The sequence below is a fragment of the Phoenix dactylifera genome, chromosome 3, assembly GCF_051530095.1.
Source record: "Phoenix dactylifera cultivar Ajwa chromosome 3, Ajwa_hap1_PhDact_Kaust_v1.1, whole genome shotgun sequence".
Lineage (NCBI taxonomy): Eukaryota > Viridiplantae > Streptophyta > Magnoliopsida > Arecales > Arecaceae > Phoenix > Phoenix dactylifera.
Window position 1 is genome coordinate 40,171,710 of NC_143192.1, and position 13,412 is coordinate 40,185,121.

The following is a 13,412-nucleotide window of genomic DNA, read 5'->3' on the forward strand; positions in this document are numbered from 1 at the left end:
TATAATATAATTTGATATTATATAACATAAGATATCAATATATTATAATATAATATAATTATAATATAATATAATTTTTATAGTATAATATAATAATAAAGATATAAATTATTATAATTGTTCTCATTATATATTAATAAATATATAAAAAAATATTTTTTATAATTATACTATTTCATCGTAGATGTTTTGGTTTAAAAAGAAAAAAAATTTTATAAATCAAAACAGTTTCCAACGAATGCTAAATATGCTTTTCCGAAAGCTCCATTTTGAAGTTTTTCCCAAGAAGTTGTTTTAGCTTTCTGACAAAACTAAAATAATTTTTCGATTTTTTTACCAAATACCTCTATTCTGTCCAAAAGTACTTTTGGAGAGTAGAAAGTACTTTCTAACCCACCAAAAACTCTACCAAACGGATCTAAGTGGTCCGTAAGCTCAATTGAGGCTAGGCCAGGCCCAAACCTAATGTAGGGCCCGATCCGTTTCCTGCACTGATTTCACAGCATAGCCTCCTACCTACCCCTAAGCCTGATTCTTCCAGGCCCGGCCTTATGTCTTCTTGGGCTTACCAGGCCCACCGAAATCCCTACCTGCCACGACGTCCCCACCTCAAACATGCGCCGGGGGTGCATCTTTCTCGAGAAAAGAAGGATTCACGTTCCTTCCCGCGAATCCACCGTTGGATCACCAGCTGCTCGCTTTGAGATCTGTTCCGACGGATGACTGACCGGTTCGGAATGCTTTGAGAGCTGTGCGGCGGGTGATCCAACGGTGGTTTCGCGCAAAGAAAGGTACAACCCGGTCCCACTCAAACATTCAGCAAGTTCCACACGACTCCGTGTCTCCTTATAATCAAAAACCTCTGCGATCTTGCCCTGCTCTCGGAACCACCAGACTTCCACCAGTACAAACGAAGAAGCATTATTCTATGTTGCACCCTTTAGAAGCCATTGAAGCCCTGCTTTCCTTCCTGATCTCACTTTATCTGCGGCATCTGGAACCTATTTTCTCTTGCCTGAAGAAAGAAGCACTATGGCAGCTCTCCTTTCTCTTGAACTAACTTCCCACTTCACTTGCTTTAATGAAAAGTTCTTTTTGTGACCACCACCATAAGCTTATCAAGCTGAAGCCACTGCCAGGCTCATGCAATGACTAGTTATCCAGAATGGCAATGCCTTTAATATGATCACCAGAAATTGCAGTTGTTTTTTTGGGAGAAAGGCTTTCCTCGGAGCTTCACATCAAAGTTTCTTGTTCAAGTAAACCCTCAGAGAAATGGTTTTGCTTAATAGGTTGGCAAAGCAAGTAGTTACTGTGGGGGACAGCATGGTCTCTAGTCAAAGCTATATTCCTCCTTGCTAAGCTTTGAAAAGAGGAGCACGTGATCCTAAGCTAGAGAAGCCGAACTCTTAAAGTAAGAGCCGCATTAATCTAAAGCTGAACTATTTCGAATTTGTTTATACCAAAAGAACATAAGGATTAGAAAGTGTTTTACTTCATACACTTTAATCATTAATACATATGAATCTGATGCCTCTAATCAGGCTTTATGAACCTCCAAATACTTCTCAGCATTGGATTCGATGGCAGCCCTGCACTGAGTGAGCTAAAAGATTCTTTTGGGACCAGTAGTTGCTTAATCACTCTAAAATATAGCAAGCATTTGTTCTCTCCAGTGCATTGGCTGACCAAAGAACAGCAAGGGAAAAAAGGAAAGTTCCTGAGACAACGAGAGATGCTTTCAAATGATAAGCAACGTATGTTTTTTTATGAAATAGAGAAATTTGCCATCAATTGTGCTCTTTATTTTGTTGGCAGATATGCAAAGAGGTGCACCCTAGTTAGATCTATGAAGACCTATGCGAACGTGTGTTTAGTCCCACATCAATTATTCGTTGGGTAGATCTTGGATACTTATACAAAATTAAGAAACCCAAATAATACCTTGTGACTAACTATTTTGGATAAGCTCCTTGGTTGTTACAAATAGTATCAGAGCGAACCCGGCTCATAATCATGTAGACTAGGGAACACTGCAGCACATATCCATTGGGACCGACCACGAGCCGATCGTGGTGTTTGTGATTAGATTTGAATAGATTTAAATCCTTAGCCTAGGACGCCAGAACTTAAATGGGAGGAATATGTGAGGACCCATGCAGACATGTATTTAGTCCCACATCGGTTATTCATTGGGTAGATCTTGCATACTTATATAGGATCAAGAAACCCAAATAATATCTTCCGGCTAGCCATTTTCGGTAAGGTTCTGGGTTGTTACAGGAGCTGGTTAAAATCTTGCCGTTTTATTCAAAATGGTCATTTTGGCCTGGCCCGATTATGATAAGATTGAATTTATAGCATAAACATCCTGCAAGGATACGTTGTCCATGAAATGTGGACCGACTGCTCCACCATTTTTGATTAAAAAAAAAAAAAAACTTTTAAATTGAACCCTTTCTTGTTGCATACAACACCTTTTACTTTATATGTTTTGAAGAATATGCTTTCTTATTTACATTTCCTAAACAACACCAGAAAATCCTGATAGTTTGAACAAAATTCGTTTCTAAATTGGGGAAGAATTTAATTGTAAACAATGGTTAAAACACTTATTATGGATGCAAAATGATAGTTTCATAACTTATGTTAGATTGTACTTTTATAATTTTAATCCATCTATGCAATCATATTAAAGTTTATTCTCATTTCTTCCATATAAAACTAGTAAATAGTTAAAGTGGCAATGCTTCACCATTCAACCCATTTAGCTTGATTCAACCATTATAAATGAGCTTAGTTTACCTTTTTTAATACAATAGTCAGATTTGGTCAAGATTTTTAACCGATCTAATCAGTAGATTGGATTTGGATAGACAATTTTTTTTTTATCCATCTTGTGTCCGATCCAACCCATATCTTATATGATCCGACTCCAATTGCCGCCTCACCAAGGACAGGACTAAAACTATCCTTTTTACACTCGATATAAGTTCAATCTTACCTTATGATTTAGATCCAACATTAAAGAAAGATTTTATTTGAATTATCAATTATTTATGTTGTTTTGTAAATATTAGTAAAGGAAGGTGTTCCTTAGGTATGTGATACTCGTATGCCAAAAAAAAGCAGGCGGCCTGAAGTGCAAACGAAAGTTTTCATTTTATGGGCTGTCTTCATCCTTGCCAATATGGTAGCCACGACCCATGAATTGGCGCAGTACATGGAGATAAAGGTGATGGCAGTCGGGGGACTCGGATATCATTCCCTCGATCATATTCATACGCTTTCACATGGAATTTTTTCCGGTTCGCATGTTATCACGCACACACGTGCCAAGTTGGGTCCGTAACAAAGAGACGAGGTGGTAACCCAGTGAGAAAATTGAAGGGCTCATTTGCTTCGTGAGAAGTATTTTTCCTTCAAAAAATATGATTCATGGAAAGAAAATTCGTAGAAAAAGAATGTTTGGGAGTGTACTTTTGGCATGTTTGGTTAAACATGAGAAAGTGATAGATTTTCAGAGTGCTTATATTTGGTTGACCATCCACTTTCTTTGAAAACTTATATATAATTCCTATTATACTATTAATAAAAATTAAACTTTTAATGCCTCTTTAATGCTGAAGAGCTTTTTTGAAAAAAAGATAAAAATGGAGTAATTTCCGTCTTATAGGAAAATAACTTTTCCATGAAAAAAAAAGACTTTTCATAAAATGTGGAAATAAATCATATTCTCATGTAAATACAACTTTTTCATCTATCTCTTTTAAAAACTTCAATCAAACAAGAGGCATCTGACCATATTTTTTTTCTTCTTTTCTTGCGAACCAAACAAGCCCAAAAGCACAAGAAGGGCGAATGGATTGTCTGCGAAAAGAAGACACCGTTTTTAAGCAAAAAAAAAAAAAAAAAAAAAAAAGAAAAGAAGAAGAAGAAGAAGACACCGCCTCCCCAGCCGCGACGCAGGCCGTTCTTATCCAAAGCCGCGCCTGCGTCCCGGATTCTTCTGGAAGCGGCGGCACAGTCTCCAAGTCTTGGCCACTTGATCTAAATATATTATCCTCAGCCACGTAGGGCTCGTTTGGTTCGCGGGAAGCATTTTCCTTTCTAGGAATATGATTCCTGGGAAACAAATTCCTAGGAAGAGAATGCCTAGGAAAGTATTTTTGGCATGTTTGGTTGACCATGGGAAAGTGACAAATTTCCAAGGTGCTTATGTTTGGTTGGCCATCCACTTTTCTAGGAAAGTTATATATAATTCCTATTATGCCCTTAATAAAAATTAGGTTTTTAATGCCTCTTTAATGCTTCTTTAATGCTGAAGGGACTTTTTGGGAAAAAGTAAAAATGGAGTGATTCCCGCCTCATGGGAAAGTAACTTTCCCATGTTTCTCATGGGAAAGACTTTCCCATAAAATGTGGGAATCACATTCCCATGGGAACATAACTTTTCCTTCTCTCTCCTTTGAAAACTCCAACCAAACAAGAGGCATCTCATTACTTTCCCGTTGACCATACTTTCCCCCCTTCTTTTCCCGCGAACCAAACGAACCAAACGAGCCCGTAGAGTTCATAGGGAGCATCTGTCTTTTGTGAGGAGGGAAGAAAACCTCTATCTGATGGGATACAGGAGAATTAATCCCCCATAATTTAATGCGCCGGAACCATGAAAGAGGAGGCAAGGTTCTCTTGGAAAGAAAAGCAAAAGCTTTAATATAAAGAAATTATATATAGATAGTAGTGGAAACAAGAGAAAGAAATCCACTAATCCACCACCGCCTTCTTCTTCTTCTTCTTTTTCTTTTGTGTGTGTGTGTGTCCTCAAGCGTATTGGTGAAGAATATGATTTGTGAATTCTCTTGAATGAAGACTAAATATTCTTGGCTACACGAGAGACCAAACTCCTCCTATCTTTTTGTCCTGAGGGGCCAGAGAGAAGAAAAGAATACCTGAGAAAATAATACTAGATAAAGTCGAGAGAAGCAAGCAAGAAACTGTAATAAGGCTTCATTTCCATCAAGCCAATGGACAAAGACTACCGAAACCAGCTTGTGTATAAATAAAAAAAAATCTGCATTCAAGTAAATGCAACTTGGGAATTTTCATTGCAGAAAGAGATGATAACGATCTATATTCCCTTTTTCCAGAAAATTACAGGCTGCTCCTGCTGCTTATAGCCCTGTTCTTTTTAAATTCGCAGCTTATTCAAAGTTACAGAACACCTCCATACTATCATGACCAGCTTTTCCTCATCTCCCACCTTCACATTTAGCATGGCTCGACAACCACGTACCAGGACATCATCTACAACGACATGAAATATTAGCACCAAAACGGAGAAAAGAAAATCGAAAACAAGAGAAGAGACCGGCCAAATCCATGCATAAAGGTAACCCTTATTCCCGTCCGGCGATCAGATGTCGACGTCGCAGTCCGGCGTGCCGAGCAGCGGGACCTGCCCGCTGACTCCCTTCTTGGCGCCAAGCAGCATGTCGCACCTTACATACATCCCATACCATGCGCTGTGGAACGGCCCGGACTTGTATCTGAGCCGGCCGAGCATCACCAGCCGCAAGGCCACCACCCCATAGGCCTCATCAGTCATCAGCCCTGCCGCGATGTCCCCCGACACCGGCACGGGCCCCCCACCGAGCACCGGCGACACAGCCACCGCGCTGTCCCTCTCCTGGTACAGCGGCGGCAGCGGGGCCGGCGCGGTGATGGCCTGATCGTGGTAGGTGACGTAGGCCGAGAGGCGGTCGTAGCGAATCGAGGCACGCTCATTTGTGTTGCGGATGAGGACGGTGAACTGCATGGTGGTGGTGATGGCAGTGGCGGGAACGGCGGCGGAGGCTGTGCCGTTGCCAAGCTGGTAGATGGCAGTGCTGAGAACAGAGAAGTGGGGGCGAGAGGGGCGGTAGACGAGGTAGAGGATGAGGGCCGTGATGCCAGCGAGGAGGATGAAGACGAGGATGGCGGAGCAAAGGAGGCGGGCGGGGTTGGCAGCCGAAGGAGACATGGCCGTACTCCGCTTCGTGGTGCCTTGAGGCATACTCACTGGCGGAGTGGTGGAGGCTCCCTAAGCCAGACGGAGCTGCTAAGAACTTTATAGGTAGAAGCTAAAGAGAGAGGATGGAAAGATTTCTGATGGTGGAGGGGCTGAGAGGTGACGGGGAATGGAGTGGTAGTGGGATTCCGATGTGTAAATAGGGCAGGTTCCTTTCCCACTGAAGCTTCCGCTTAGGTTTATGCGGTAGCTTCTTTATTTTTCCTGCTGCCTTTTCTTTTGAGAAAAGGGAGGCGAGGGCGATGATATGAGGAGAAACAAAGGAGTGTAGTAGACTCTTTTCTGCATCACTTTGATAGTTTTCTTATTTTTGATATTTGTCAACAAGTCTACCATCTGCTTGAAGACAAGAGTTATAGATGAAGCAGGTTATTGGGGACTCCTTTGACATGAGAGAGCAGAAGGAGCTATAGAGTTACCTGGGCATCCCCAGGAGACTATAGGTGTCGGAGTGCTTTAGCATGGTGCAACGCATCTAGGAGCGGCTAGAGGGTTGGCGAGCAGCTTCGTTATCCATAATGGATAGGCTGACGCTGGTAAGATTGGTCCTGAACTCTATGCTAGTCTATCTCATGTCCAACACAATCATTCTGAAGACTTTACTAATGAGAATTAAGCATCTTCTCCGGAGCTTTCTGTGGAGCTCACATGGCAGCAAACACAGAGTGCACTTACTGGCGTGGGAGACGGTTTGCTAGCCGACTCATGAGGGAGGGCTAAGTGTCTAGTCTCTTCTCATGAGGAGAGAGGCCATGATTGTTCGACATGCGATGAGACTGGTTCTTAAGTCACAGTGTTTCTGGAGTCAGGTGATGACTATCCGTTATGGACCAATTATAGCAAGCAAGGTAGCTCAGAGTGGCCGATCGTGCTCCTTCCTATGGTGGGAGATCTGTAGGCACGTGCCCACTACCGTGGCTAACACCAGGTGGATGATTGGTGATAGGTGCAATGTGGATGTTGTATAGAACTATTGGGTGAATACTCTTCTGGTGAGGCTTTGATTGACCATGGCCCATGTTGAGGCCATGGACGGTCTACGGATTTGCAATCTCCTCTGCCCTGACGGGATAGGGTGGGATACTAGCCGGATCAGCCATCTGTTTGGTGAGCACCTCACGGAGAGAGTCCAATTGCTGGAGATTCTGAAGAGTACTGGTCCGGATGTGAAGATTTGATGTAGGTCGTGCAGTCTTAGGGTCAAAATGAGAGACATATACACCCTTCTTCAATATAAGCAGCACTCGAGGCAAAATTACGCCTAAATTGGAGGTTCGGTTTTCACCCGAGGGTTGGCCTGTTCCTCTAGAACGTGTTTGGGATCGGCTACCGATGAGATTTGTGCTGAGCAGGCGTGGACTGGACATCCAACCGCACTACCTTGGATGCCAGGTGGGGAGACCGTGGACCACGTTCTATTTTAGTGCGAGCGAGCTATGAGAGTTTGGAGGCTCGTCGATATCCTGTCGGATGCTCGGTGCTAGTCAGCCCTTTCACCCAAGCGCTCAGACAGTGGGCTACCACTCCTCAGACCTGGAATGCGGCCATTGGGGCGACTTACATCGCTTATCATATTTGGCTGGCCAAGACGCCTGAACCTTTGAAGAAAGCAGTCCTATACCTAGGTTTGTTATAAAGCAGGCCCATGTATAGACTGCAGAGATTACCCATGCAGGTCCATCGGACATGCTTTTGACAGCTTGGGGCATTTGAGGCCCTACATCTGCTCTTGTAGCACCACGAACAGTGTTTTTCACCTAAGAGCCCTCACCTCTAAATTTCCTTAAGGTCAACTTTGACGGATCCCTGTTGGATGGTGACAGAAAGGGTGATACGGGCTTCGTGATTATAGGCCCGAATTCTAGAATAGTTGTAGCTGGTGGGTGTCAGATTTTTGACATTTATGTTCCTAGGGCAGAGCTGAGGACAACTTGGGTTGGTCTGTGTCAAGCCCGACGTGTTCTACGAGTCAGCATAGTCCTACTTGAGGGTGACTTAGCTACGGTGATCGGCTAGATCCAGATGTGCACTAGTGGTATGGATGGCTACCACCCATTGCTCCGAGATATTTGAGCCATGATAGATGGAGACATTGCCTCCAGACCAAGTATGTCTACAGAGAGGCCAATAGAGTTGTGGATTGGGTCGCCTTATACGTGACCGATCACTTTGGGGAAGCTCTGTGGATTGTGAAAAGGAGCTACCTAAAGTGCTTCAAGATTTATTACTCTTTGACTTTTTTAAGATGTATTTCCAGTAAAAATGTATGAGCCATCCTGTCACGACCCCCGCCCCGTTCCCGGCGGGCCGCCGCGACGGTCCTAGGGTGCGGGTAGGCATAAGGCCACCAGCCACCGCGTAGAACCCTACTACCTATCAATCATCAATAGATCTTGAAAAATTTGGCATGATACATGCACAAAATGATCACTTTTCCTATAGTGACCTGTCAGGATTATCTCAATACATACAACACACTACCTGTCAGAGCAGCAATCACATAATCCGTCACATAATGAACCTGGACAATATATATTAATACATTATCTCAGGCATATAACTCATCTGCACACATATATATATATACCTGCTTCCTAATCCAGCCATGGTCAAACCCATATCCACAACAGGATCTATGACTGTAACTATGCACTATATACAATAGAAGGTTTATAATACACCAAAAGGTATAAACCTCTATCTACATTATATTATACTATACTATACTATCGAGCGGCACAGCTAGCAGGCAACCACTAATCTTGCTCTTCTCTATACAATACCTGCCCTGCAATCAAAAACACCAAACTGGGGAGTGAGTATATAAATACTCAGTGAGTGGAGTAGAGAGTACTATGCACATGAGACAAGATATAATCATGGCTCGAGGTAAAATCTCAAGATCAATAACAAGATGAACATGAACTCAACATAAAGAATATGGAGTAAATCATCAATATCACCACAATCAATATCAACTCATCTGAAGCATATATGGAATAATCAAGTCAACATATATGCTACTCATGAATATGTTCAACAGGTCATAGTACTGAATCATATAAATCAGGTGTCAATAGGCTGAATCATCAACAAGACAGCTATCGGGAGGTGGGTTTTACGCCCCAGGCGAACCAGCAACAACTCCCTACTGCCATATGCATACATCGAATATGACACCACACCAATATGTAAATCATCACTAGACAGCTGTCGGAAGGTGGGTTTTACGCCCCAGGCGAACCAGCAACAACTTCCTACTGTCACATGCATATGCAGGATAAGACACCATACCGATAACATAAATGCTAGACAGCTATCGGGAGGTGGGTTTTACGCCCCAGGCGAACCAGCAACAACTCCCTACTGTCACATGCATATGCAGGATAAGACACCACACTGATCATATAAATGCCGGCCAGTATCCAGAACAGAAATCCATCTCACATCTACATACTAAACGGCACCTCGCGGGAATTCTACATCCGCGGAAAGCCATACTGCACCTCGCGGGGTCTTACTATGCCCGGCGGCAAGCAGAATATAAGTCGTAGGACCGGCCGATCCTACGCCTAGGGCCGTGTCCCCCCCTAGGAAGGGACTGGGCTCCGCCCACCCAGAAGGCAAATATGTGCACAAAGGCCGATGTTCAACCCCATCGACTATAGGTGTCCTGCAGATACTGTCAAGCCATGCATGAATGCCATAATGCACCTTCCCAATACTCTACTAAAAGGAGCATAATTAAGACTACCACTCACTCGACTCCGACCCAATCATAAACTAACATCAGGTTTGGGAGTGAGGGGTCAAGGGTGTGCAATGCAACTCAATATACCACTGAAATGGGCTCTACAAATCTTTGAAATAGAGGAAATAAAATCAATTTACAAAAGAAGTCATTTCACAATTCAGATCCAATTTAATTACTCATAAAGAGTATAATCAAGGTTACCACTTACAAGTTTTTGAAATAGAGGAAATGAAATCAATTTACAAAAGAAGTCATTTCACAATTCCGATCCAATTTAATTACTCATAAAAGAGTATAATCAAGGCTATCACTTACAAGTCTTTGAAATAGAGGAAATGAAATCAATTTACAAAAGAAGTCATTTCACAATTCAGATCCAATTTGATTACTCATCAACCCCTCGTAATTCCTCTCAATGTTTCCTCAAATGCATGTACAGAATAATCAAGCATGGAGAATCAAGATTATAGAGGAATCTACTACAATATCAATCAATATGCTCAAGTGGAATCAATTCACACTTGGCGACATTCATGAAAATGAATTAAGAAAGCTCATGGTGCAAAGTACATGACTCCCACTCACCTGTCAATCCGGCACAGCCCTGATACGCCTCCAAAAATCTACAGCAGGCAGTGGAAAACTTCTTCCTCTTGTTTCCTAGCTTCTTGCCCAACTGTGACATGCATTTACAATACATTTAGTTTTGTATCAAGGGCTATAATCTACGTGCCAATTATAATATAGGGGACTTTAATTAATTCAACTCCCCCGTTCCCTAAATCTTTTCTTTTCTTTCTTCTTTTTCTTTTTAATTAATTAACTTACCATTTATGTGTATTAGGGACTCCTTTGTATGAGTACAAGGTCCCTTTTAGCTTGATCTAGGCTTAATACTCTATTATAGCATGAAATCCCCTATTTTCCACCCGGATGAACAGTAACCCGAACTGACAGTAGGTTACTTCATCCCGGTTTTGATCCACTTTTAGGACTCCAAATTTGATGAAATTTTTACCTAACATTCTACACTCACAGAGGATTCCAAAGAGATAACATGTATCATCATCGGAGGCCGTTTGACCCCCTAAATAATTTGCCGAAGTTAGGACTTCGACACAGTTTTTCCGTAGTGCCGGAAAAATTTGTCAAAATCCGATTCTTCTTCTTTTAACCACCTCTACAACCCTTATCCGACCCCTCTAGACTATATCCACCCTTTGTATAGCCTAATGTCATCAAAAGACTAGATAGGGATGGATATTTACCTTTTTCTTTTTGAAAATCGAGGTCCTTGCGTAGAGGGGAAGGAGATCTACGTTTTTTCCTTCAGCTGGAAGTGCAACCGGGATCCCTTTCCTCCTTGAATCCCCTTCCTCTTCTTCTTTCTTCTTCTTCTTCTTCTCTTTTTCTTTCTTTCTTTCCTCTGTTTCACGCCTGAGAACCCCCTCCCTCTTTCTCTCGGTTTCACCAGCTCAAACCCTCCAATTAAATCACATCAAAACACTATTCACCCTTTGTTTAATATTATTAAATTCCCATTTTGCCCCTAACACTTCAACATATCTACCGTTATGCCATTAACTTTTGATTCCTTCCAATTTTACCCTTACCACTTCAATGCATCTACAACTATGCCATTATCTTTTGATTCCTTCCAATTTTACCCCTTATATCAATTTTAAAGGACTATTCTATCCCTTTTTATATATAAAAAAAAAAATTTGGGGTTATTACATCCTCCCCCCCTTATATAAAATTCGTCCTCGAATTTAAAAGAGTAAATTACCTGTCATAGCTGCATTCGATGTCTGTGCCTCCTGTGGATTTACCGTGAACACCCTTCCTTGCCCTCTGCCTACTGGAGCTGACAGTTGAGATGGTCCAGCACTCTGCTGTGATGTTTGTGCTTGACCTCTACCTCTGCCTACAGGCTCCCTACTACTAGGCTTGTCCATCTGCACAGAAGGATAGGATGCCAAAGGCACAAACTGCTGGGTGGCACCCTGCGGGCATTTTCTGACAAAATGACCCGGCTGTCCACATCTGTAGCACACTCCCTGACCCATTCTGCATCTGCCAGGGTGCTGCTTCCCACATATGCCACATACTGGCCATGATTGGAACCTAGATTCAGTTCTGGCCATAGTGACTGGAGGACGAGGTACTGATGGTAGAAAAGTATCTTGTGATTGACCTCTTTCCCTCCATTTCCTCTTACGTGGGGCAGGTGGAGCTGAGCGTACAGACTGCTCTGTCGGGCCCTCCGAGAGATCTACTCCCTCAGATCTATCTTTACTGCTTTGCTCCTTCCCCACACTCATTTTTCTCTGTTCTCTTTCAGCTCTTTCTTCTTTGTTTCTGGTCTCCCACTGTTTTGCTTTATCAATCAGCCTAGACAAGGTGGGGACCTCTACTGCCAATACTGCATTATAAAGCGGAAAAATCAGACCCCGCCTGAATCTTTCTATCCTGGCAGCTTCAGTGGGGATGATGTAAGGAGCATACTTCCCCCTTAAACTCTGGGGTTCTGAGCCTCAGAAATTCCTGTACAGTAATCCCCTCATCATCTAGAGCTCGCCTGGCCAAACTTCTTGGCACAGGTACAGGAGGTGGGATGGATACTACTGACGGGGCAGGAGATTTCCCCCGAGCAATCTGCTCCCTCAGAGCCTGATTCTCCGCCAGTAACTGTTCCATCAATGCATCTCTACTTCCTACCTCTCCTTGATCATCAACCCTCCGTCTATCAGCAGGAGGAGATTTTTCTCTTTGGGGCTCGACATGTGCAGAACCCGCATCCAATGCTATATCTGGCTCCATCCTCCTTCCAGGACGAGCAGATCCTCTCCTTGGAGGTATTCTTTATATGTCTCTAAAAGAGTTAAAAAGAGAGGGCGGTCGTTACACACTGAGTCATAATATATTTTACTGAACTGTAAATGACTCATAAATTAACATACAGAAAAACCCTATGCTCCATAGTATAATCCTATACTTAATCCTGACTCACCCTATTGCTCTGACAGGACTCTTCTTAACCTTTGCTCTGATACCAAGCTTTGTCACGACCCCCGCCCCGTTCCCGGCGGGCCGCCGCGACGGTCCTAGGGTGCGGGTAGGCATAAGGCCACCAGCCACCGCGTAGAACCCTACTACCTATCAATCATCAATAGATCTTGAAAAATTTGGCATGATACATGCACAAAATGATCACTTTTCCTATAGTGACCTGTCAGGATTATCTCAATACATACAACACACTACCTGTCAGAGCAGCAATCACATAATCCGTCACATAATGAACCTGGACAATATATATTAATACATTATCTCAGGCATATAACTCATCTGCACACATATATATATATACCTGCTTCCTAATCCAGCCATGGTCAAACCCATATCCACAACAGGATCTATGACTGTAACTATGCACTATATACAATAGAAGGTTTATAATACACCAAAAGGTATAAACCTCTATCTACATTATATTATACTATACTATACTATGGAGCGGCACAGCTAGCAGGCAACTACTAATCTTGCTCTTCTCTATACAATACCTGCCCTGCAATCAAAAAC

General features: G+C 42.7%; 1 protein-coding gene across 1 annotated transcript; it reads right to left on the minus strand.

Annotated features, from left to right (window-relative positions):
• Positions 1 to 5,079: 5,079 nt before the first annotated feature.
• On the minus strand, positions 5,080 to 6,303 carry LOC103695960 (NDR1/HIN1-like protein 12). Its single transcript, XM_008777418.6, has one exon. The coding sequence runs from the start codon at positions 6,053 to 6,055 to the stop codon at positions 5,417 to 5,419; it is 639 nt and encodes a 212-aa protein (XP_008775640.3). The 5' UTR covers positions 6,056 to 6,303; the 3' UTR covers positions 5,080 to 5,416.
• Positions 6,304 to 13,412: the final 7,109 nt, after the last annotated feature.